This window comes from Mustela putorius, unplaced genomic scaffold (genome assembly GCF_011764305.1).
Source record: "Mustela putorius furo isolate JIRA1106 unplaced genomic scaffold, ASM1176430v1.1 tig00003870_pilon_pilon_pilon, whole genome shotgun sequence".
Taxonomy (NCBI): domain Eukaryota; kingdom Metazoa; phylum Chordata; class Mammalia; order Carnivora; family Mustelidae; genus Mustela; species Mustela putorius.
The window spans coordinates 7762055-7788238 of record NW_025422022.1 but is presented as its reverse complement, the minus strand read 5'-3'; the positions used below and the strand labels follow the sequence as shown (position 1 = coordinate 7788238).

The window sequence follows — 26184 nt, the reverse complement described above, 5'->3', positions numbered from 1 at the left end:
TTGTAAGAGAGCACAGCGCCCCCCGCCGGAATCTCCGGGACGCGCCTCCCGCGTCTGTCTGGGGACTTTAAAGAATTCGACACTCACCGACCTGCTCTGACAGTATGGAGAAAGCCGGGAAAGTGAAGTGAAGATACTACGGGTTAAAAAGACCTTAATTTTAATTATTTAAAGTTCTCGCAAGGGGGGGGGGGAGAGCACCCACAAACACACACCAAACTTGTTGAGCAAGGTACTAAGGCAGGTCCAAGAAAGTTTCAAATCCAGAAGAGAATAGGCACAGGGATGAGAGTCCCTCAGCCCAGGGACGACTCAAATGCCTAGGCGACACGGGGACTCCTTGAGAGTCACCAACCACACCATCTCTGTGCATGCCAGGAGGGTACAAGGCCAGTGGGGCAGGTATGGAGGCTCGAGCTCAGAGCTAGAAAGGGGCAGTTTGAGTATGGGGACAAGTCTTCACTCCTCAGCTTCTGAGCTGACCTCTTACACATTTTGCCTGACGTGTCGTGGTAGATTTGAAGCTGGTTCTTTGTTCCTCTTAGTCCCCGCGACGGCAGCCAGCCGGGGAGGGTAAACGGCCCTGCCTCAGAGCCTGTCCCGGAGGTTACAGGCCCAAGCCCCGGATTCTCCCATCTCGTCGCTGCCGGGATGGAGCGGGCAGGGTCTCGGAGGAGCGCGGCCCGAGGCTAAGCTCCTCACCCGGGCCTCCCTCCCAACCAGGTGTGGTTCCTGATGCGGAGGTGAGCTCCTCGGGAGCCCCAAATCCTGTGGCTTCCTTTAAATCTCCCTTCTAATTAGAAGCAGCGGTGAAATCACTTGAGTGATTTTATCTGTCATGGGAAAGCAAACCCCAGCCCAAACCTCAGTTGCCCATCCCAGAACCACCAACGCCCCCATTCTACTTTAAAGACTTATTATTGGAAAAGATAAAGAGCAGGGAACTCCTAGAGGAGTGGGGGAGGGGACCACCTTAAATAGAAGTGTAAGTGTATGAGTGTGCAAGAGTGTGTGTTTGTGTGTCTGCGGTGGGAGGAGACTGAACTAGAAGCCAGAAGTGAAACAGAATCGCGAACGTTTCCACCTACTGGGAAACATTTTGATCTGGGATTGGACGCTGAACCCCCTGGGGGTTGCGGACTCCGATCCGCGAGGGCCCGGACTGTCCTCAATCTCCCGAGCTAGTGGGGAGGCCGGGCCTAGGGTCTGGCCGAACCGCAAGCGTACAGGTGTGCCGGACCTATTGGATCGGGCCCAATCTCCGGGCCTTGCTCTTTTCCCCTCCCCACCTCTAATTCTCCCCACCTCGGGGTGGAGACTCCCAGCCCCAAAGTTCCAAGGCGGGGGGGGGGGGGGAGAGTCTGGGGAAGAGCGCATAGATGCCCCCATTGCTTGAGTGCGAAAACACACCCACTCACACTCGCATCGAGCCCTGCACACCCCAGCAAGCAGTCTGCCTCTGTTCCCCGGTCAGAAACTGACCGGGAAAGCGGGTTGGGGCTGTTGGGAAAAGCTGGAGCTGATGGCGAGATTGCCGCGGCTATAAATCCATCACTTCCCAGGTCAGCTCTGCGAGGCGCTGGGACGAGAGCTGGCGGAGTGAATTCCTGGGCTAGCGCGCATGCGTCGGCAGGTAGCAACCCAGCTCTTTATGACCAGGTGAGATGTTGGTGAGCAGGTAAAAAAGGAGGATTTGTCTAAGCGATTCCAGGGAGCGGGCCCGGCCGAGCCCTACAGCCCATGCCCGGCGGGGATCCATCGCCTGGAGCGCCGAGCCGCGATGTCCATACTTGCCAAAATGGGGGACTGGCAGGTACGGGGGTTTGCCTTGGCTGGGGCTGAAGTGGGCGGGGGTGGAGGGGTGGAGGGGGCCGGGAAGGGGGAGGCGGAGAGGAAGAGCCTTGGCCCTGGGCAGGAGAGTCGTAAGCGAGGCACGCCTGGCAGCGCCCAGGAGAGTTCCCAGGAGAGAAAGGGCAGAAAAAACATGCGCTGCCGGCGGGCCCGGAGCGGAGCAAAGTCCGGCACACGCTCCACAGGTGGCCCCGGGGGTCACTTGTGGTTTGCGCTGCGGCCTTTAACGCCCCCCCTCCCCACCCGGTGGGAACAAGGGAGGATGACTAATTCGGGAGGGGGAAGGGCGCGGGGCGGGGGTTGCAGTGCGGGGTAAGGAAGGTTCACTACTCTGTACGCCTTCGTTCTTGCCCTAGACCCCAGGGCGACGCATGAGGTGGGGTTCTGGTGCACCTGTCTCTTTTTCTGTCTCCAATTTGGGGGGCCTAGTGGGTGTGGAGAATGGAAAGGGGTCCGGATGGACGGGGCGCGCCCGCGAGAATATTCTTTGGGGAAATACTTAAAAGAGTTTGTACAAAGTTTAGCCTCTCTCTCGGTCCGAGTTGTGAAGCCAGTTTTCGCCTCTTGGGCTACAGATTGGGGTGACTGGATAAGGGGTGAATGATGGATGATAAGGGAGGTCCAAAATTTGCAGAAACCGAAGTTTGCCAAACTCCACCGGCTAGGCCTCGGGTACCTCAAGGCCAAATGGGCCCTTGATCCTGCCCTCCTTGAGTCCTGACCCAACCCGGGCCACAGGAACATTCTTCTGGCTCTCTCCTAACTTCCAGACATTTCCCCTGTGGAAACCAGGGCAGCTCCGCACAGGCTGGTGAGGGTAGCAGACACTCTCCTCTTTGGCGGATTTCATCATGGGAACCGTGGGACCCTATATCCCTCCCTCCACTCCCACCGAATCTCCTGGCCAAGGAGGCCTGGTTAGGGCAAGAATCTGTGCGCAGAAAAGGCTGCAGGGTGATTTGAACCAAAGGTGGGGAACTCCCCAGAGAGAAGTCAAGGCTCTGCCCTTTTCAGGGGCGAGTTCTTTTTCTTTTTCTTGTTTCAGATTCATACCATTAGAAATAAAGTTCAGAAGTCTTGTCTTTTCTATATTCTTTGGAGTTTGGGGAAAGGAAATAGTCTTGCGATTTTTACTTCTCTCCTTCTATTTATTATTTTTATTAACCCTGAGCTCTTTTATACCTCTCTTCCCAATTAAATCTCACGAAAATGCAATTTTATCCCCAAAATTAGACTGACTTTGTGGTTTAAGGATGCAAGACCCACACCAAACACAAATGTTGGGAATCCACACCTTTCCCTCCCTTGCTCCAGTGGGCCTCAGGGCCCTTCTTCCTTCTTTTCTCTGGAGGGTGTAGACTGGGGAAGGTCTTGGGGTGAGGTCCTTGCCGTTTTCTCCACAAAACCGGTAGACCTCCCAGCCGAACTCCTCGGGTCTGAGAAGGCACCAGTAGCGGAGGATCATCCTGGGTCTGAGCCTCCAGACGGCCTACCATTCGGGTGCAGTGAGAATATGGCCCAAAGGGGAAAGGAGTGAACCCTGGGCCTGGCTCCTTCGGGCTCACAGTTTGGCAAGTGGTGGGAAGCTTGCCTCTCGGGTGGGGCACGTGGATTTGGGGCCTGGAGGGGCTGGATCCTTCAGGCTTGGCCTTTTGCGCCCTCGGGTCCCACTGAGTGGTGAGGACCAGAGAAGAGTCAGTCAGACCCCTTGCTGTCTCTTTGTTTCTGCCAGTGTCTCCGTCTCACACTGATACTCATTTTTCCCTCCAACGGCCTCTTCACGCCCCCACTTCAGGCCTGGACCCCCCACCTCTAGCCCCAGGCCTGGCGCTATTGCCCTGGGGTGCCGGTGGGGACAGAGCATTGACATGCAATGAAGAGACTTGTCGTGGTAATGACGTTCCTACAAATGCGGCTCCGCTGGCTCCAGGATCTACTGGGGCGCTCGCCTGGGCCTTTCTTGAAGGCCCAGAACTCCAGCGGTGGCGCAGAGCCCTCAGGCCCTAATCTGCACCTCAAAGGCACCCTCGGCGGGAATACAACAACAGTTTAGCAAGCCCTAGAGGGTGCGGAGCCAGAAATCTGCTGGGCGCCGGTCAGCAAGGGGGGATGGGTGGAGAAGATAAAGGGCCTTGAATGCCTTCCCCAGCCCACAATCTGAAAGAAAGCGAAACTTGAAGTTTCCTTAAGCACTGTGCGGCAACGTCCGAGGGTGTAAAAATCCCACGCTCACAGGTTTAGGATTTGGCCTACAGCTCATGCTCTGAGGCTGTGGCCGCTTGCTGGGAAGGTGTAAATGCTCGCGGCGGCCCATCTCCCGACTTCAATCCACTGCGTTGGGCGGCGGGCCCTGGGGCAGCCCCTCAGGGTGAGTGGTGCGAGTGCTGGAAGTTGACCGTTTTCCGGGTGGAGCGTGGCGCTTAACCTCGGGCTGTGTTCAGCCAGAGAACTGTGATAGTGTGCAGGTGGGGAAAAGGAGTGCAGGGCAGGGCCGGAGGAGGGTGTCCCTCATGCTCTAAATCCCCCTTCCAGCTCGAGCCATTTCTCTAAATTTTGGGAGGGCCTCTGGCCTACTCTGCCTGGCTTGGGGAATTTGCTGCAGCCATCCGGAAGGAGAAATTGCCCTCAGCAAATGGGTGGGGGGTGGGGTAGGGAGGTAGGTGGTCGTCCCTCCTCCGGCCTTCCTTCCACCTGTTAAGAAAATCTTGGATTTGCAACACCCTTTACCCCCTCTGCAAGGACACGCTTTGGAGACCTTGGGAGGCCTGGAGATTTGCAAAAGACAGGCCTAGGTGGAATCAGAAGTCGTTCCTAGAGCAACTCTGAGGCAGACCTACTGTTGATGAATTTGCAGTATTCAAGAGAGAGAAAGACACACAAAAACTTTTTTATGGAGGGCAAATGAGAAGTTTGACCAGAAAAATTAATTACTCCGTATTTCAAAGGATTACATCACGTCTTTCTTTTTAATTTCTTCTTTAAAACAATTCGCCAAAACAGAAGGAAAACATCTATAAAGCCCCGCTGGGGCGAGCCAGTCCCTGTGTGGAGCCGGGAAAGCCTGGACTGGCCAACCTGGACCAGGGGGTGGCCCGGGGGCCTCGGGTTCCGCGTCAGCCGGGCACTGCGCCGCAAGCGCGCCCGCTTTAGTAACATCACCAAATCATGAAGGAACTCTCCCTGCTTTAATTAAAAAGGGGGATCTTGGGAAAACTGGAGCAGATTAGCACAGCGAAGAGTTGGTTCCTAGCGATTTATTTTGATGCATGCATGACACGAAGCACACATGCCAGTATTTCCGCACAACTCCAGGAGCGACTGTGAGTCTCCGTAGGAGTTCTGTATTTTGTCCACATCGCACCTACGAAACCCTTAGCCCCAACACCACGTTGAATTATCAGTCAGCCCTAGCTTCATACAAATGAGAGGAAAATCACTTAACCCCTGGAGCTGTCAACTAACCTCTTCGGGGTACAATTTTTATTTTACACGCAGCAATTAAAGGATCGCAAACCCCAGCCGCGCGACTGGAGCTGTTTGGCAAAATTCTCAACCTGGGGGTGGGGGGGTATGGGGGGGTAAGCGCAAAGCCAATAAAACTCCCAAGGCGCTGCGGCCCGAGATGGTGGCTGCCGCGAGCGGAGGCGATCTCTTGTTGGGCAGAAATCCTGGAGTGACTTTGCCGGTCTTGGTTTGATGATTATATTTAATTGCGAAAGGGATAATAATTTCTAATAAAATTGGACGGGGCCGAAAGGACAGCGCGGTTAGCGCAGGCAGGGGTGAGGGAGAGGTGGTGAAAGATGAGCCCCAGGCGCAGCCTCTTGGACCCTGCACGGTGCCGGGTTTTTGCGGAAGGCATCTCCCTCGAGAAGGAGACGGAGAGGAAGAGGAGAGGGGCGGAATGGCGCGGCGGCGGGGACCGGGGCGCGCGGCTGGTCTCAGGGGAGATTCCCTGGGCTCGCGGGCAGGCGTGCGCTCTAGGAGCAAATTCGCCGCTCGGAGAGGCCTTTATACCTGGGTCGGAGCGGCCGGCCGCAGATTGCGGTGCTGGCGAGCAATTGGACTATTGTTGATATGCTAATGAGGCGATTAGGCTGTTGGTAAAGAGCTGGAAAAGGGAAAAGTTTCTACCATTAGAGGGAGATCTCCGAGCGCACACGGGAGCTCTTTCCCTTCTCGCCTCCTCCCTCCTCCTCACCCTCCTCCTCCTCGCCCTCCTCCTCCTCCTTTTTGCCCTCCTCCTCCTCCTCCTCGCCCTCGCCCTCCTCCTCCTCGACCTCCTCCTCCTCCTCCTCCTCCTCCTGCGCTCACCGCCGGCAGCCGACACTTTGCGCTTACCCAGAGAGTAGCTCCACTTGGGTGCGAGGCGGAGAAGGGGGCAAATCCGTTCACGCCGATCCATGAAAATGCTTTGGAAACTGACGGATAATATCAAGTACGAGGACTGCGAGGTAAGCGCGGTGCTGGCTATCCCTGCGGCCGCAGGCTCCGAGCTCTACCTTCCCGCTCCTCCTCCTTTCCTCGCAGCCAGCTGCGAAATGCGGGTGGGACAAACTTTCCCCAGCGCAGCGCCCGCCTCTCCAATTCGCCCCAAGAACTCAAGGGAGAAGCTGGAGAGGAAGGATGTGGATGCTGTCTTCTTTCATTTTCCTCCTTGGAAGCTCGTGTCCCACTTTCCCCCCTTCTATTTTCCGGCCAGTTTGGGGACTGCTGAAGAGTGGAAAGAGGAACATGGGTTCTTGAGGCAGTTGCTGGCAATTGGGCACGCGTCTGTGCACCCTGCGTGTGTCTTGAGCGAGATTCTGGGAGCCCGAGTCACCAGAAAGAGAAAGAAAAGAGAAAATCCCGTTTCCCTCCTTACGTCCTCTCCGATCTTTCATATTCCTTCTTTTATTTATTCATTTTTCCCTCCTTCCTTCCTATCTTCCTCCTCCCCCTTTCTAAAAAGGAAGGGTCTTTTCTGTTTGGAGAAGGCACCCGCACACTTCGCTCTGACCTGTGTTGCACCTCCCAGTTATCGGGTTCAGTCTGGAAGCGCCCCTCTCCCAAATTGCTGCGGGGCTCGCCCTGGGTATCTGTGTTGCTGAAGAAGTTCTAAGCACCTTCTCCTTCTAAGGGATACTTTGAGAGCATCCCTGGGGCGAAGGTGGGAGGGCTGCACCGCGTGGAGCCGCCTAGTTGCCGGGTCCTCAAGCTGCGGGCCCTGAAGCTGCCGGGCAGTCGGCTGAGTGACCGTGGGAATCCTGACCCGGCTGCACTCGACCTCCGGTGTGCGGAGCCCGCGGCGCCGGTGGAACGCGCCTCTTTGGAGCCCATTTTAAAACCCAGGGTCTCCCGAGCTCGGCTTATTGGAGCAGCCGGGGAAGCCCCAACACCACTGGCCCGCCCGCGGGAGGCGCTGGGAACCGGCCTGGCTGCCGCGGCCCCGAACTCCTTCACAACCCCCGCTGAAATAAGCGGAGGAGTCACAGGAGGGGGAGGGGGCCCGAGGCCGATGATTACCTAAATAGGTGATAGTCCCAGCTTTCGCTATTTTTTTCTTCTCTGTTCCTTTCTTTCTCTTTGGCATTTGGAGCTGGAAATGTCTGGAGCAGAGGTCTGTGTGGGCGCAGCAGCGTGGGTCTCGTCTTCACTTGAAATCAGAACCCGGGTTTGTGTGAACGGTGTGTCACTGGTTCCCTTCCCCCTCTCCTCTCCGTCGACTATTTAAAAATCTTTCTCCTTTCCCGGGCTCTTCCTTTTCTCCTTCCCCTCACCCCATGGGGCGCAGGGTGACATCCCGCGGGGACGGGCTCATCTCTGGGGGCTCCTGCTGTGCGCCGTGCGGGGCGCAGAGACCCCGGGGCACACTAGCCGCTTTGTTTTCAGGCCCGAGGCGGGGGGGGGGGGGCGGTGCTCCGCGAACTGGTCCGAGTTTGCTCCCCAGTCTCCGCAGGTGAATTGTCCCCGCCAGGGCTCTGGCCCGAGGCTCGAGCGTTTCACCTTCGCGGAGGCCGAAACCCAGCTCTGGGTGCCAAGCCCTCGGCGTGCGGGGTTCGAACCTCTGCACGGCGCTGGGCGCCTTTGAGACCTAGGTGGGAGGCAAAGAACTGGAGGGACCCTGTGGGGGCGCGTGTGAATGTGTGTGTAAGTGAGGCAACGAGAGAGAGAGAGAGAGAGAAAGAGAGAACACAGTGAGGGATGTTTCAACAACTTTGAATGCGGTGGGCGAGCGCCGGAGCAGGGATTTCGGGTTTCCGAGCCGGCTCAGGGCTGTCTAATTATGTCGGGGCTCTGCAGGGACACGCAGGAGGCGAGGTGCCGCTTGTTCTGACAAACCAGCGGGCGGACTGGCAGCGGCGGCAGCCTTGCCGCGCTGGGAGAGAGCGAGCCATGTCAGCGGATGGGGGTGGGGGGGGCGTCGGGCGGGAGTGGCCCAGCCAGTCGGACGGGTTTGCGCCGGGAGCCGGGAGCCCTTGCCAGCGGCGCCCGGGCTGGGCCGCTTAGCGTCTCTGCGCGCCCCGGACCGCGTCCCGGCTCTCCCTCCCCTAGCTCCTGCCCGGGAGAGCTGAGGGCGGGCGGCAGCTGCCGCAGAGCGAACGGCCGGGGCTGTCCGAGGGAAGCTTGAGCGGTGGCCGAGGCGAGGGCCGGTGGAGCGGGCGGGCTGGCCGGTCCCGGGCGGGGCGCCCTGGGCCATGGAAGAGCGGCGCGGCGGCGGGCAGACGAATCCCGAGTCCCAGGCCCGGCTGCGGAGCGGAGGAGCCCGCGGCCGGAGAGGGCCGGGCAGCACCTCCCGCGCCGAGAGCCCGATGAATGCTCGGACGCGGTCCCCGGCAGCTCCTGCCCGCGACGCGCGGCCCCCACGGTATCCCGAGGTCTGCCCCAGCCTTTTAGGTCTGATTGTCCTCGCTCGCTTCCTCTCCCCCTCCCCCTCCCCCTCGGCCTCCCCCTCCTTGCGCTCCGGCTCGGCCCCCTCCCCCTCCTTCCCTCCCTCCCTCTTTCCCTCCCTTCCTCCTCTCGGGCTCTCCCTCCTTCCCTCCCTCCCCGCTCCCCACTCTGGGCTCCACTCTCTCACCCACACTTTCTTTCTCACACACGCACGCAGACACATTCTCCCTCTCTGCGCTCTCTCCCTCGATTTCCCTCGCTCCCTCTTTCTCTTTCACTTTTGCATGCCCTGCAACCTTTTAAAATGTTGCCCCTTCCCTGTGATTCGCCAGACGCCGCGCCGCGGCCCCCCGCGCGCTCGCCCGCTCCCTCTCTCGCCCGCTTTTTGTCTCTCGCGCTCCCTCTCCCCACCTCCGATTTGCTACACTGAGGCTCCCGTCAATGGACTGCATTGAGAGCCGGCTCCGGCGCGAGTTGCCTCTCCGCTTCACGCTCGATTTCCAGGCATTCTTCCCTTATTAAGTATTCGTGTAATATTAATAGTCATGAATATCTGCTATTAGGAGGCTCCAGGAACGCTGCCCAGCGCGGTTATTAGAAGCTCAAGCGAAGCCGCCGCTAAGAAAAGAGGGGAGACACGGATTAAGGAACACGCACATACACACAGACACACACACACTTTTTTCTTTTTCCTTTTTTTGGGGTTTTTCATTTTTTAAGGAACTTTGAATCATAAGCGATCACGGCAGGATAGAGACCGTGGGTTCGACCAGCTGAAGGCGCCGCTCGAATCGGTGGTTCAAGTTCGGATGGACCAGAGCGGGGCTCCAGCGCTCGGGGGAGTGTCTGCGCCGTGACTGGAGTCCTGGGTGGCGCGGGGCTCTCGGCGCCTTTTGTGTGGGGCGCGCTCGGGCGGCGGGGCAGCCGGGCTCTCCAGGCTTGCTTGTTTTTTTCCACCCTGACTCGTTACCCCAGACTCTTCGCAGATGTTAGTTCACAGTTTTTCAGCTATGGTGAGTCCCATCCCCACCCCCATCCCTGTTTCCTTAGGAATTCTCTTCTGGAAACCTGGTGCTGCGGAGCTGCCCCAACCTCGGGTTTCGCGCTCAGGTTTCCTTCAGGGCACCCCTTTTTCCATTTGCATTTCGCTCTTTCCCTCTTTTCTCTCGCTTTTTTCATTCTTTAATCGAATGCATTACCCTCCCCCGCCCCCGCTCGACCTCTCCCGGCGCGCAGACCTACCTCGCCGCTACTTCCCCAGACGTGTTCCTAACCACGTTCATCCTTATTTCTTTGCGTCTTCACTTGTTCCGAGGTGTTCTCAACGTTTGATGCTTAATCCATATGCAGGAAAAACGCTGCCCGGTGTGTCCCCTGCCCTCGGGGCCGGGGCTGAACCTCCCTGGGTTCGCACCCCCTGCAATCAACTCTATTCGCTTTTTTGGCAAGCGAATTGCAATAGAGGAACATAAAGTCTGGCGTTTCTTCTGCCCTTTGGGGCTGGGGTGCAAGGGGCGGGAGCCTCCGCGCCGGGTTGCACCTCTCTCTTTTAAACCCAATAAGGCTGAATGTTTCTATTTTAAACGTTGACTGGACGTCCCCCCTCTCCCCATCCATATTGTAAATCGACCCTATTGAGAAAAATGCTCCTAACTGAGAAAGCGGAAAAGACAGAACCCCATCTTGCAGTTAAAACCTTCTTTAAGCTGGCAATTTAAAGGTGTGCTTTCGTTACAGCCCCTCTACGAAATGTTTCTATTTAAATAGTCATGAAAATGGTAATAGTCTTTGAAGGTGTATGATTTTTGCCCCCTCCAACTAAATGGAACAGGGTAAACAATAACGCAGTGGCAGGCAGGTTCAAATCCGGGGGAAAAAGAAAAGGCCGCTTCTACTGTTAAATATTTAGCAGGAATTTTAATTTTGCTTAAGGGAGGTTTCATGCTGCAGCTTAACGGGCTGTATTCTGGAAGGCCTTTTTCTATCACTCCCCCCCCCCCCACTTTGAAACAAACGCCTAAACAGAGCCTCTTATGCTCCCACATTTGCACGATCTAATTCTCTGCGTTTTTGGAAGAAGCCCATTTCACTTCGGGGGTACCGAAATGAACAACTTAGAGCTCATTTCTTTCGGCGGCCTGCCGACGGGAATGAACGGTTTCCCACGCAGTCTTGCGGAGTGGATTTAGAGTGGACAGATGTAACTCGACGCCTGATTTCTTGTTCTTTCCCCCCTTCTTCTTCTTCTCTCTCTCAGGACCGCCACGACGGCACCAGCAACGGGACGGCGCGGTTGCCCCAGCTGGGCACTGTAGGTCAATCTCCCTACACGAGCGCCCCGCCGCTGTCCCACACCCCCAATGCCGACTTCCAGCCCCCCTACTTCCCCCCGCCCTACCAGCCTATCTACCCCCAGTCGCAAGATCCTTACTCCCACGTCAACGACCCCTACAGCCTGAACCCCTTGCACGCCCAGCCGCAGCCGCAGCACCCGGGCTGGCCCGGCCAGAGGCAGAGCCAGGAGTCTGGGCTCCTGCACACGCACCGGGGGCTGCCCCACCAGCTTTCGGGCCTGGATCCTCGCAGGGACTACCGGCGGCACGAAGACCTCCTGCACGGCCCACACGGGCTTAGCTCAGGACTCGGAGACCTCCCGATCCACTCCTTACCTCACGCCATCGAGGACGTCCCGGTAAGAGGCCGCGCGGGCGGCGCGAGGGTGAACGCAGCCCCTGCTCACCCACCCCCAGAGAAGATTAATCAGGACATACAGACTGTGGCCCGGGGTTTCCCTCGGTGGCATTTACTTCTTCAAAATTCCATTTTATTTTTTGGGCGGACACTTGGAGAACCCACATAAACGACCGAATTAAAAAATTAAAAAGTAGTTGAGAGTTATAGCCCTAGAACAATGGTTCCTGGAGCTCCTTCAAACAATGCCTGCATTACCATTTCCACCGACACAGAAATAAATCAGATGAATGTCACCATTAACAATATCTGCCCCTCTCCAGGACAGTAAACTGTTTCGATTGGGAGAGGATCTAATTCCACCGCTGCGTCTGGCGTGCGGGATTTATCCCTGTCCTGGAAAAGATGTTCAATTCAAGCAAAAGAACTCATTAAATACCCTAGGAGTTTAAAATAAAGTGTGAACAACATATTAAGAAAATTATTTCTACCGGATTTCATAAGCACTAGTGATGTCTAAAAGTTCTGTGTGTAGCTTACCCTGATTAAAGAATAAATAGTTAAGTAGCAAATCGGAGCGGAGGGACATTAAAATGAAGCCTCCTTCTTCTCCTAGGGGTGCTAAGTGCTGACCTCATAAATCATTAGCTGGGTTCCCAACTCCTATCAGAACCTGCTACACCCTATATTAAATTAAATGTTTTGAGACTATTGGGCAATACATTATTTGAGTTCTAATCCAGTTATCGATAAATGCAGTTTAAAACGATTTCTGAATAAGCATGGTATTAGCACATTTACTGTTTACAGTGTAAACCAGGCTATTGATAATTTGAAAATACTTTCTGAAATTAAATTTAAACCAGCATCTCTGTTTCAGTTCTACGTATTTATGGTTTCCTCACAACCCTCCTGAAATGGAATTAGAATGAGCCAATAATTTTATTAAAGCTGTAAAGGCTCTGTTAATGCTGCTTTTCTTTGGAGAGGAAATGTATCTGGATGTGATTTTTACTAAAATGCTATTTCAAATTAGTGCATCAAATATTGCAGCAATATGTCCGTTGACAGTTTAATGATTACTGCATTAGATTGCAAAGAAAATGGTCAGATGAACTTACCTGCTTGCTTGGTGAATTTAAAACATTATTTAAGTTACATAGGAAAATAGAAAATTTATTACAGCTCTCATTTGGCCCAGTTAATCACTGAAATTTGTTGGTTATATTCAGCAGCCTTGCATGGAAAGAAGGAAAGCAGGCAATTGATCCATTGTGGGGTTTAGAAAGCATTGTGTGTATGTCTGTGTTCATAAATGTTTTTGGAAACTGACATTAAACTGCATTTCTTGGGAAGTAAAATAAGAGGAGCAGTTGTTGAGAAAAAGCAATTAAAAAACAAACCTGGAAGTTGTGATCATTTCAGTTCTCCTTCCCAAAGAGTCTCTGAATCCTTTTTCTAACCTGCTCTTTGGACATATTTGAATTGCAAAATGCACTGCAGCCGTTTGGAATTACTGTGAATTAGAATTGCTCTACTTTGCAAAAATTCCAAAGTGGCTGGTGTGAATTCTTAACACCTGTATAGTCACTTTTTGTGGTGAAATTAGTCAGTAGGAGAAATTAACCAAAAGATAAATAAAAACAAGGAAACCCAGTTGTTGCTCTTCCCCACCCTCCCCCACCTATTAAGAAAAAAATTCTTTCAAAGGAATTTGGGTCAGGAAAAGGGTTGTTTTCAATTTTCCCATTGCTGCAACAGTTAACCTTTAATAAGAATGACTGCTAAATATTTAAGAAAATCAAATTGATGGGTGAAAATTATTTAATCATTAATATCTCAGTGGGGTTTTAAACTTAACAGTCTTCCCTGTATGGACAAGGTCTAGAAATAACACAAATAAAAGTATTATGCCACACTACATTTACTTTATGGGTTTAGGGTGCATGCATAAAGGGATCATATTTCCCCATATAGTTAAAACACAAGAACTGCAGCAGTAGTCATTTCTGAACATTTCTCAATTTAATTATACTTAAATCCAGAAGCACTTTAGGCAAGTTACAAATGAGAGCATTGAGTATAATAAAACCTGTAATAAAGCAACTTAGTACCATCCACCCGGAATCATTGCGATCAGGCACAATTAACAGGAGCATAAATCCAAGACAGAATGGAAAATGTTCGAATCAGTATTATTGTTGGACAAAGACTAGAGAAGGAAGTAATAGTTTTTTAAATGGTAATGCCTGTGTTTGGTAACGATTGCGAAATCTTCTATCTCAGCAGCCCTGGTGCTAATTTGTAAACACAGCCAGACATTATATTGCCTGTCAGTTTCTGCATTAGAAAACATGATTTCATTTTACTTTCTAATCACGTTTTGACTCTAGCACACACATATACCCATCCATCTGTAAAGGAAAAAAAAAGGGGGGGGGGAGAAGAAAAAAAAACCCACACCAACAAACCCGCTGCTGGACAACAGGGGGAAAAAATACCCTCAGAGGTTTTTGCTTTTGTTTTAATCGTTTTCCTATTTGTTTCCCATACCTAGTTTAGGCTATAATCGTCTTTAAAAACAATTTTAATTTTCCATAAGTGAAGGTGTGTATACACCTTTGCTTTTTATCACATTACCTAAAATGCTTACAACACTCCCCTGTTACTCCGGCCTCTGTCATTTCTATTGTGTTTCCCTGGCTTTTGCTGCTTGAACACTGGAACCGCTAAAGTCCGAAGCCGCTGAGGCGCCAAACTAAAGCTAGGTGCATTTTTAAAGGTTAAACTGACTTTGTGAGAAAGATTAGGTGCTCCAAAACTTGGTTTAATTTCCAAAGAAAGTTTTATTCCCCACCCCCATCTCCTTCAAACATGGATTATTTGCTGGGGGAGGAGAAATTGGCTGTGGGTGTGCAGTGAAACCTCTTGAGTTCCAAAGCCTCAAATTCCAATAAGCCAAGAAGAGATGTTTATATATAAATGTCACTATACAGGAGGGGGAAATTTTGATTCTACACCTTCCCCTCCCCCCATCTTGCACAGAATATTCATTTCCTTTTGTTTTGATTACACACTTACATCCATGTGTATCCTTTTGTTGCAGCATGTAGAAGACCCGGGTATTAACATCCCAGATCAAACTGTAATTAAGAAAGGTAAGCCATTTCCTTCTACATTCCAGGCATGTCCTTACAGGCATACTGCTATTTAAAAGAACTCTCAGAGCTGTATTTATTTTTTTCAAATAGGATTTCCTAAAGGCTCAGAATTAGCAAATAGATGGCATAGAACAGCCATGCTTTAAATGATCGGCTTTCAGTATGTTAGTAATGGCAACAGGCTAGCTTTGTTCATGATTTGACCATTTAATTTAGTTTAATGATATCTAGACAGACACATGAAATGTGTAATAGTTGAACTGATTTGGAAGTGGCATTTCAATTTTGAAATGGTTTAATAGTTTAGTTAATCCATTGTGTAAGTGGCCATGAGTATTAAGAAGTGTATAATGCTAAAATAGTGCAAATAATTCAACATCACTATGAGAGTTGTGTCGTTTGTACCACTCCTTAGCAGAGGAAGAAAAAAAAACTTTCATGTTCTTCAATTTAATTTCTCATTAGCTGTTTAAGGGTTTTTAAACTTTGTGAATTAGGTTAACAAAAATTTGGCTTTTGGTTAAAATTAGCATCTTGAAGATGTCAGGATTATTAGCATAATTGTTCAGAGCAGAAATTGTTTTTAAAAAGTGTCAAGTGATTTGGATGGATTTGTAATTTGTATTGTGTTTAGTGAGTAGAAATAAAGTTTACTGGATTAAATGCTATTCACAGCAGCTTTTTTTTGTTGTTGTTATAGTAGCAATGTTACATTGCAGAATTCTAGGCACCACCAGAGGACGATGCTATATAAAACTGTTCTCATTTCTAACCCCAATCAGTATATTGTTAGCTAGTTTAAAGTTTCATTTTTGCATCTGTGAAGTCCTTGTCACGTCAAATTAGATGTGCAAGGGATAAATCTTAAGAGATGCTCTTTCCAAGTCGACATGATAATTGGCTCTTTTATTAGTAATCTCTCAAGAGTTCGTTTAACTCCTATTGTCTCTATTAGCCTCCCCAGAGCTATTAATGTCACAAGTGATCTATCCAAAACCTAGAGCCTCCCACCTCCCCATACATCTAGACTATCCCCATTAAGGAGGGAGGAGTACTGAGGAGAATGTATGCATATTGTTATATATGTCTCCTTGTGGAATTTTAAAATACAAACGCATACAGGACGTAAATGGTGGTGAATGCATCTGAATTATACTGGTGTGGAGAAATGTAACATGGTAGTACACTTTTTCCTGGTCTTGAATTTTTTTCTGTGGTGGGGCCAAGGAAGAGCTTATGATTTTGCCTATTAAGAATATATCCTCTCCACTTGCCAGTGAAGACACTCAAGCAGACAAGGATATTAACTCTTTGCTCAACAGAAGGGCATTGATAGAGCCTATGGTAGGCCTGTTTATCTTTCTTCTCTCCCAGTTCAAAATGGGACTGTGGAATGCATTTCTAAAGGGTCCTTTTTAAAACTAAACATAGGAAAGGGCCTATTTATCAAAAGGATGGGGCACTTCCCCTGTGTGTGACCAGAGAATCCACCACCTCCCAGTTTGGTGCCTTAGCTGTTCACATACAGGCCACTTCAGCCATCTAAACTCTCTGCTGATCTTTGTAACAATTTCTCCCCAACACTGAACTCCCCACCCCACAAAACCTCCAAAGTACACGGAGCTTGCTCTCGGTGTGCAAGCGTAATCCCCTCCCCTGCACCCTATACCCGTACTGCAGCACCTCTCCTCGGATGAGAGCCCTGAGGGTCACAGTTTCACTACCATTTCTAGACAGCACCCTGACGGCTAACAGGAAAGGGTCGAGGCAGAAGCACAGTCCAAGCTGGTGGGGCGAGGTGGGGGGCGCCTCCCGGCCGCCGGGCGGGGTGCGCCGAGGGGATGAGGCTTGCTCCCCAGAACGGGAGTACAGCAGGGAATAAGGCAGAAGGTGGGGGAAAGGAACCACAGGATTTTTCAGGGCTGGAAGGAAAGTGGGGGTTGCGGCGCAAGCCGGGCCGAGAGCCGGGGTCGGGGAGGACTTGGGAGGGACCCCCGACGCCCACACGCAGCTTCCCCGTCTGTCTCCGCAGGCCCCGTGTCCCTGTCCAAGTCCAACAGCAACGCCGTCTCCGCCATCCCCATAAACAAGGACAACCTCTTCGGCGGCGTCGTGAACCCCAACGAAGTCTTCTGTTCAGTTCCGGGTCGTCTCTCGCTCCTCAGCTCCACCTCGAAGTACAAGGTCACGGTGGCGGAAGTACAGCGGCGCCTCTCACCGCCGGAGTGTCTCAACGCTTCGCTGCTGGGCGGAGTGCTGCGGAGGTGAGGCCCGGCACCGCCCTGCCCGCCCCGCCCCGCGGCCCGGGGAAACACTGCGCCTGCGCTTGGGCGACGACGCAGACGGGCCTCGCGCCGTGGCCCTCCCTTCGCGGGAAAGGAAAGGGGCGGGGAGAAGGGCGTAAAACGGGGTGGGTGGGAGCTAGGGGCGGGATGAGGCGGTGCGCGCCTGCGCTCTCCGCAGCCTTCTCGCGCGCTCGAGCTTCTGGCGCGCGCTCGGTTTCGTCGCCGCGGCGCGCTCCCCAGGTCCTCCGCCCCCAACCCAACTCCTCGCGCGCACGCGCAGCTCACTGCACCGCGGGTTCAGTCCCGGCTGCTACAGCGGCGGGGCGCCGTGCAGCCGCCTTTTCCCTCCCCGCGTATACCTTGCACGCCCTGGAAAACTTCCTCTCAGGCGCCTTACTTTGCCTTACGTCCGTGTAGGGTCTCCGAAGGTAACCCACCGTCCCTCGAATAGGGTTTTAAGTAGAAGACATTGGCTTTCATTTGAGTCCCAGCCCCCTCCCCCCCCACCCCGCGTCACCGTCACCGTCACCTCTGGCCAGACGGCGACTCCCGGTGCCTAAGGCGCTCACGTTAGTGGTTCCCAGGTACTGCGGCCGCGACGTGCTCCAGGCAGCACGCAGGACACGTGTACGTGCATTCTGTGTAGTTGTTACCCACCAGTGCGCGTTACATACGTGGCTGGGGATACGCGTCTCGGCCCTGCGAGGTCGCAATGGTTCGTTTCCTAGATAAGATTGGCTAAGGGTCTGCGAGGTGAAGCACCTTCCCTCAGGGCAGGTTTCTCCCTGCTTTGGGCTTCGCCTTCTTAGGGTTCCACCCAGCTTTGTGAGTGGTGGGTGTTGGCCGGAACTTTCCCAGGTGATCTTTTTTTCCTTTTCCTTTTTTTTTTAAAGTAGACCAAGAACTTAAGTTTGCCGTTTATTTATTTATTCATCATTGGACCCATAGTCCCGCTCTGGTGGGCATGCTCCACACAAAGCGTATTAAACCACTTTTGGAAGGTTTCAGACATCGGCTTTTCCAGTGTTTTCTTCCTCTTCCTCCTTCACAGTCATTTTGGCTTCCTTTTGTAATCTTTCTCTGACAGATCTGAAACCTCTGCTTTTTCCTCCCCTTCCCCCACCCCCAGTATTGGAGACTGTTTACCTAGGGGAGTATAATCTAATCCACACAATTAAAGAGCACTTGAGTAGGGAATAAAATCTGAAATTAATTAATTTGCTGTTTTATTTAAACAATTTATCTTAACCACTTTCTGATTACCGGAGTCTATTTAGACATCTATTTATAAGAACCACCTCCGTGGTCTCTGAAATCAGTGAAATTTTTAAAGGCCGATACCGGCTTTTGACATTTCCAGTTAGGCTACTGACATGGCATGTAAACAGTTGGTAAAATGAATTTCCCATTGGGGTTAAAGCCAGAACAGGAAACGTGAGAGTGATGATAACTTTGGTTACTCTGAACAGCCTAACAGTGATTCTTGCAAAGACAATTTAAAGACCCCATTGGGATTTCTGTGATTGTAACAACAGGGAAAATACACAGTAATCAGTTGAACTCAAAAATAACTCAAACCCCAGAGATGAGAACCGTGTTTGTTTGTTTGTGGTTCTTCTTTAGAGAGTTGCGGAATCAAAACCTTCCAACCTGCCACCAGGGCTGCAGGAATAACTGAACACAGGGGGTGTTTTACAGTTTAGCCTTTGTCTCCCATGATCTTTCCCTGCCATTCCTTCCTAGGTTTCCCTCCCTTAAGTATCTCGGGGCTATGATTCTCAACTTTAAAAAGCACATGTTAGGAGGTTGTTAAAGTGACTATAATGTGACTCAGAGCCACCCAGTGTTTTCTAAATCCCTTTCTTGCATGTATTTGTGAAACAGGGCGAAGTCTAAAAATGGAGGAAGATCTTTAAGAGAAAAACTGGACAAAATAGGATTAAATCTGCCAGCAGGGAGACGTAAAGCTGCCAATGTCACCCTGCTCACGTCACTAGTGGAGGGTAAGCGAGTCCACTTGCTAACAAGAAGGGAACTGTCTTCTGGGAAAATGGGTAATACTCTGTGGCCAGATGTTTGGTTGTATTTTGTGTCAGTTGGTCAGTTTCTTTTTTTTTTTTTTTTTTTTTTTTTTTTTTCCTGGCGAGTAGAGCTGGAAGGGAACAGAATCCTGGCACGTCAAGAAACTATTTGCACTTGCTCCTGTCCTTTCTTCTTCCCCTTTGCCATAAAATTCCACCTCCCTGAACCCAATTCTGACCTGAACAACGTGAAAATTTAAGAACTGCATATTCTCTCCAAGTTCCTGTCTCCTCCACAGAGCTCAGCAGTAAATCACCTAAGCTATTCTGACATCTGCGTTTGAGAAATGCGTGACCATTACTTCCTGAATTAATTTGGGAATCTTTGACCTGCATCCTGATTTAAGACCGTCCTGAAAGCTCAGGGTTATATGCCCTTTTAGGTTTTTGTTTTCCAAACATATGCTCCCTTATCTCTTACTTAATGGTGCTTCTCTAGTGGAGGGGAAGAAAAGTGAGCAATCTTAGATTTTGAATTGTTGGGCTAGGAAAGAAAAAAGAAAAACAAGCCTTGCTGAAAGTTCCTCATGGCAGTTTTTAACACACACACACACACAAAGCTTCCAACCCCTTTAAAACAAAAGCTACCCCTGTTCTCACTCTGTGCTCTAGATACACTGTCATCAGAATCCACTCACATTCCTACTTCCTCTGGATTCCTTTTAAGTTCTTCTCATAGTAAATTGGCTTAAGTTTAGATGTGTTAGAAGGAATGTCTAAGCTGTCTTGCGTTTTCCTTTGTGTTGTGTTGGAAATGTCTCCTGCCATTGGAAAAAGAAAGACCCTTAAATGATCAGGTAGATATCAAAACTACCATTTATATTTAAAGAAGGCATTTTGTCTTCTTTACACCTTACAGTTGAGGAGATAGATCACAGTGGAGTTTGGGTTCCAGCTTTATAAAGAACTGTAGTAAAGTTTAAAATCATGCACTTGAGGAGGACTCCCAGGAGGCAATCTGTGAACAGCGTTAAAGATGATAACTGTTAAACAATATATGCAGTTCTTCGGGGCCAGAAGCTCAACAACAGTAGCTTTGCATTAAAAATACCATGAGTACATACAGAACCTACTATGCATACCCCAAAAGAATTAAGTGCAAAGGAAATGGTCGAAGTGGCTTTGGGTGTAGTGTGAGAGTGTGCATGAGTTTGGGGGTTGAGTCCTGTTCCAGGGAGGCAGTTTCTGGAGAACTGTTATTGTTTGTGATCCGCTCCATTTTATGGAAACAAGCTCTGCAGAGAGGGCTTTGATGCTCTAATTGGCGCATGCGTTCTTCCGGAGCTGGAGCTAATGGCAGGAAGCCCTGCAGTAAAAACCAACTGGTTCAGGAAATTAAAACCAAAGATTCGAAAATCAACAACACAGACAGACTCAGTGGAGTGACCCTCAAATCCTCTTGGTTAATCGGTTTGGATGAACAGATAATTATATGCGATCAAGTTAAAATGTAAACCTTTAGTTGTTCTCCCCTACAGAAAAACTCAGCGAGTAATTATGAATATCATTTATGAATGTGTTGATAGGTGTGAGGTTGGAATCCAAGGAACATTTTAAAAGAGAAGTTGGGGAAATGTCATCAGGGATCAGGGTGGGTGGGGGATGGGATATGCATTTTCAAGTCCTCTTGGCTTGACTGGGACAAGTGGCCATTTTTCCTGATAAATTCATCTGCCAGATCCTACAGAGAAGGAAATAAAATGCCTGAAACGAGAAAACAAGTAGTTTGTGTTTTCTTAAACATCTGGGTTAAGAAAATAAGAGTGCTGGAAGGAAAATCTGACCTCAACTCTTCTCATTCTCTTGTGCTCACCTCCCCTCTCTCCTCCTGCCAGGAGAAGCAGTCCACCTAGCCCGGGACTTCGGGTACGTGTGTGAAACTGAATTTCCTGCCAAAGCAGTAGCTGAATTTCTCAACCGACAACATTCCGATCCCAATGAGCAAGTGACAAGAAAAAACATGCTTCTGGCTACAAAGTAAGGCATTTACCTTACCTCTCCGGGGTCTGTGTCTTACTGTCAAGAGAAACAACCAGAATTGTTTCTGGTCCCACTTTTCTCCTCTCTTCGTTTGGTGTTCATCAGTTTTGTTGTCATAAATAATTGAAGTTACCAACACAGTCTTAGAATCCATACTCAGCCTTAAAGGGGAAATAAATGTAAGTGGGATTCTTGGTGTGCTCCTAATCTTATCCACTCTTCTGCTCCCCCTTTTCAGTTAAAACAAAAAAAGTGTGTATGGGGGTGGAGTATGGTAGGGGTTTGATGGAAGCTGAGTGTGGATTGGTGACTGTCGTTTTAGAAAGACCAGCATTGAGTCTGTAAACGGGTAAAACAGGCTCGCTTGTATCAGTTTTTGTCTCCTATCAATATGTGCAAGGATTAAGCAGTGGCCTGCAAAATGTGGAAGCCAGAAGTTGTCCTAGTTTCAGCCTTAATCCCTTATCCCATTTCTTGCCTTTCTTTCGCCTCCCTCCTGGAAAGTCTCACTCTCTCTGTCTCTCTCACAGGCACACAAACACACACACAGCCCACAAGTTTTAGCCTACAGGTGAGATGTCAAATAGGTTTCAAAATGGCCCAAGTTATATTCCCGTCAGTGCTTGGGCTGAATAGGCTTTTCCAGGTGGTGTGTGAAAAGAAAATGACTGTTTTGATATGTTTTCTGGAAATTAAAAGGCTTGTTTGGAAGCCCTTAATTATCAAAGTTGATGTCACAGGAGGGCTTGGAACCAGAGGGCAGAGGCTGTGAGGCCTCCGTTGGGGCAGTGTCTAGCCTGGGGACATCAGCTGGCCTTGGAGAAGGCAGCCTGCCAAGTGCTCCCCCATTCTCCCTCTTCCCCACCTGCCTCATACCAGTACCCCCATCCCCTCCAGACTGCTGGTGCCCCAGGAAGACCCCACCTAGGCCTTGCTTCCCAGATTCACAGCTTCCGGTGTACAGGCCTCCGCTGTCTGTATTTCCGACTTCTCAAGACCCTTTCTGAGATTTCAACTTTTTCTCTTCCCTTAGCTTCCTAAGCACACCTGTGTTCACAATTTTCCCTTGGAATGGGGAAATTGAAATTGAAGCATCTATTTCTTCTCAAAAATCAGTCTGAGGGGCACCTGGGTAGCTCAGTTGGGTAAGCGTCCCACTTTGGATTTTAACTCAGGTTACGATCTCAGGGTCTTGAGATCTATCCCTGCCTCTCAGACTGGGGCTTGGAGCCTGCTTGAGCTCCCTTTGTCCCTCTTCCTCCCCAGCACTCTGTCTGTCTGTCTCTCTGAGCTGGCTGTCAATATCAGTCTGCATTGCCCCCAAGTAACCGATTTTTTGTGCATTTATTTAAAGGCAAACAATCCCAAGAAAAGTTTGCCTTTCTGTCTGCATCCAGCCTTATTTGTAGGATTTCATCCAACCAACTGAGGTCTCTCTAGAACAGAGCAGGAAGCAGGTCTCTCTGATATTTTGAACAGGACAACTGATGGCTGCATGCTATTGGCTATTGGGAAATGCTTTTGTTTCTGACTCCTCATCCCTCTCCTCCTCCTTTGTTTCTCTTCTAAACATGTGCAATGTTTCTCTGTGTCAGGGGTGTTTGGTGTGAGTGAGAAAGAAGGGGGCTAGTCCTTAGGTGTAGCTGGGGAGCGAGAGAGGGAGAATTTGTGAAGGTAGGAGGGGCCACATTCAGTGGACATGGAGGGGTGACTGGGTCTTCCGTCTTGTGCCCCCCGCCCCCAAGTCTGTCTCTGGGGCGTTGGGTCAGGTCAGGGTTCTGCAGGGAGAAAGGTTTTCTTTTTGCTGCTCACGTTGCCCACAGGGGAGCCTCAACTCTCTCTCTTCCCGCTCCCCAACCCCCCTTTCTCTCTGCTTTACTTGTGCTGCAGACAGATATGCAAAGAGTTCACTGACCTGCTGGCTCAGGACCGATCTCCCCTGGGGAACTCGCGGCCGAACCCCATCCTGGAGCCTGGCATCCAGAGCTGCTTGACCCACTTCAACCTCATCTCCCACGGCTTCGGCAGCCCAGCGGTGTGCGCCGCGGTCACAGCCCTGCAGAACTATCTCACCGAGGCCCTCAAGGCCATGGACAAAATGTACCTCAGCAACAACCCCAACAGCCACACGGACAACAGCGCCAAAAGCAGTGACAAAGAGGAGAAACACAGAAAGTGAGGCTGTCCTCCCTGCCCTGCCTCTCCCGCCTCACCAGTCCGGCGAGCAGTCCGGCGAGCCCACCCACCCAGTCGTCTCCAGTCCCCTACCGCCATGGGCAGGTGACAGCTCTGGGACCAGCGCCCCGCCCCGCCCCCGCCCCCCTCCCCACTGCTGCTATTGCTGATGCTGCCGCCACCACCTTCAGTCCCCCAGACGCTGGGGGGACTCTCAGCCGTCAGCGGGACAGCACCTGCTGACTGGGCCCCCAGCCTCGAAGTCCCTCGTCGGCACCAACTCCCCTTTGCCCTCCTGTGGAGCCTAAGAGAACAGAACAGGCCGTGGAGCCAGCAAAGAAAAGTTCTGTCCAAGTTTGTGAACGATTTTTTAAAAAACAAAAAACCCAACAACTCAACAACCACCACCACCACAAAAAAGCTAAAAACATTTTTTTCTAAAAAAATAAAATAAAATAAATAATAATAATAATAACATAAAAATTTAAAAAAATACTATATGCGCTTCATGGGACTGAATCACCACCTTCCCTTACATACTTCAGATTGTAGCCATACTTTAAAAAAAAAAAAGGCGTAAAGGAAAATGACATTTTTATCAGTATTGTGAATAAACTTGAACACAAATACACGAAGTTCCATGTCATGTCTTCAGTTGTAGAAGTTTTTTCCTCTCCAAGGTAAAGCGACCAACTTGAACTTTCTCTGGCAACACGATTCACAGTTATATAAGGGAATCCGTGTTCACGTCTCTGTATATATTTATTTATGTGTAATTTAATGGGAATTGTAAATATGGTGAGTCTGTTTTAAGCCTCTCTTTTTTTTTTTTTTTTTTTTTTAATTTATCTGGTGATCTCGTTTACCTCTTGTTTAGTGGGTTTTGAATCTTCCCTATTAGTTCTTCATGTGGTTCATGGTACTTATTTAGAAATTCAAGGTTTGGGGGATTTTTTTCCCCCCCTCTGGGATTCATGAATTTAGCCCTGTTGTAGCATGTTAAAGATGACAATGAAACAGCTGAACAGAATTTTAAAAAGTAAAATAAAATTTTATATATAATTAGTATTACATTTAGCATTTCATTGAACTGAAAGAAAAAAGTTGATATCAGACCCTGGAAAGATTTTTTAAACTTGAGTGGTTTGATAACCCTTCTATGTATTGTGGGGAGAAAAAAAAAAAAGTTTATTTTATTTCACTATCCTCCCTTGAAAAGCATCATTTGAGCAATAAATGAGTATTGTCTTTAAACCAAGGGTAAGGGATTCCCCCCACCCCCACACTCTGTCTCTCTCTTTCTCGCTCTCTCTTTTTGTTCAAAGAACTTCAAACATTTGGGACCACCTGGTATTCTGTATTTTCACTGGCCATTTTGGAAGCAGTTCGAGTTGTATTGTATTGAGTTGTGCTGGCGTAGTTTCCATGCCTGTCAATGTATCATAGTCCTTTGTTGCCCAGATAAATAAATATTTGATACGCTTTATGTCGATTTTTTTTTATTCAGTGGCTGTCTTTACCCAGGCGTATTTTTGTTCTTGGCAGTATTTTTTATTCAGTATGGTTACAGTAATTGAGTTTAACTCTCCCTTGACAATTGCTCCTTGCAATAAGCAGCTGAACCCACTGTTTCCCTCAAGTATAATAAAAACTTACTTTCAACTTGGAGTTCAGAGCAGGGTATCATTTTGATATTCCACGGAGTCTGTATTCAGACAAATGACACAATAAAACCCAATGTATTCTTTTGGATAAAATATTGTTTGTACTGCTAAAGGAATGACATACTATCTTTTCCTTACTAGAAACAATAATTTTATTATTAAAAATAAAGTTTTTATTTTATTTATGTTGATCCTTTAGGTTTTCATTTGTGTTCTGGAAACCACAATATAAAACCTTCAGAACCAAACGTTAAGGATGACAAGGAAGATGAAGAACAGAACAGAAGACCCTCCCCTGCCCCCCCCATCCCCATAACTACTTTGGAACCTGTCTTAGAGAATAACTGAAATTTGAATTGTTAGTTCATTAGCACAAAGGAAATACCCACTTAAACCTTTACTTGTTAGCTCAGGCTTCTCTGTGCCTAAGACATGTAAATGAGCAAAATCTAGCTTTGGTATTCTGGAAAGAGAAAAGGAATAGTGGCAGAAATGCATGAAGAGAGAAAGAGTACCTTGTCTCTCATTTATTTTAGTATTTTCTTTAGGGATGAGTTCACCACTATGCTCTTCTTAGGATCTCCTGAGATAGCAGAGGTGAGTGGGGAATTATGTGGATTCCCAGAATCTTTTCTGCCTGCCCTCCCTAAATGTTGACCCACCCTTTTCTATCACGAAGGGGCTCCTCCTAGGACCTTTTAGAAATACAAACCCACCGTGCTCTGAGGTGGGATGGAGAGCATGGGGGAGGGCTGTGCGTCCTGCCTCCCAGACCTTTCCTATCTGTCTTCTACAGTAACGGGGCTGTGTGCTCAGCTCTTAGAGCAGGAAGGACTTCCTGTACGTAAAAATGGCGAATTTAGTGCTTTTATAAAGTCTGATTTGGAAAGACCTTGCTTTGGAAGTGAGGGAGATTTTAAATGGTTTTTAAGAAGACAATGGGGGTAGTTAACTGGAAGGTTTATAGGAAAGGTCATAGAAAAAGTGTCTAGGTATACACACTGGAGGAAATTTAGCATTTGTTCATCCAGTTTGACATTCCGAAGGACTAAGGAAGCAAAGCATTAGACAGTGTCCATTTTGCAGCCTTTTGCCTTCTAATCTCCTTATGGGAGGCTGTGTGAAATCAATCTCGACAGACGAACGAGAGTTGGTGGAGTCTAAATTCTATTTTCCAAAGCCAGAGAATTCACAACAATGGTGGGTTTAAAAAAATTTTTTTTTTTTTTTCCAAATGGAAAGTGTATCCTTAGAAAGCCACGCGGCAACTGTTTTTTAAAGCGGTTATTTATTATTTCCTAGAGAGACTGGTTAACTGGAACCGTAGATGTAACAAAATAATGAGGCGAATGAACCCTAACTGTACATACTCTTGACAGAAATGAAATGCACACAGCATCGTAGCAGGTGAAGTGAAGCATTGTCT

At 49.5% G+C, this 26184-nt stretch overlaps 1 protein-coding gene across 6 annotated transcripts; it reads left to right on the top strand.

Moving 5' to 3' along the window:
* Positions 1-1632: 1632 nt before the first annotated feature.
* TFAP2A (transcription factor AP-2 alpha) lies at positions 1633-24580 on the top strand. 6 transcript variants are annotated; one of them, XM_013056825.2, is made up of 8 exons: positions 1633-1813; positions 10979-11036; positions 11176-11413; positions 14519-14570; positions 16606-16837; positions 18743-18861; positions 20775-20916; positions 22810-24580. In XM_013056825.2, the coding sequence occupies exons 1-8, from the start codon at positions 1741-1743 to the stop codon at positions 23096-23098; spliced, it is 1203 nt and encodes a 400-aa protein (XP_012912279.1). In that variant the 5' UTR covers positions 1633-1740; the 3' UTR covers positions 23099-24580. The 6 variants fall into 6 exon arrangements, with proteins under 6 accessions (XP_012912279.1, XP_004753751.1, XP_004753750.1 ...); XM_013056826.2 differs by lacking the exon at positions 1633-1813 and adding an exon at positions 8498-8708 and having other exon boundaries at positions 10979-11032; XM_004753694.3 differs by having other exon boundaries at positions 10979-11413.
* The last annotated feature ends 1604 nt before the right edge of the window (positions 24581-26184 follow it).

Coding starts and splice junctions, on each gene's coding strand:
- TFAP2A (XM_004753692.3), top strand. CDS start 8,529: ATGGAAGAGCGGCGCGGCGGCGGGCAGACGAATCCCGAGTCCCAGGCC. Junction 11,414..14,518: donor ACGCCATCGAGGACGTCCCG/GTAAGAGGCCGC, acceptor CTTTTGTTGCAG/CATGTAGAAGACCCGGGTAT. Junction 20,917..22,809: donor AACATGCTTCTGGCTACAAA/GTAAGGCATTTA, acceptor CTTGTGCTGCAG/ACAGATATGCAAAGAGTTCA.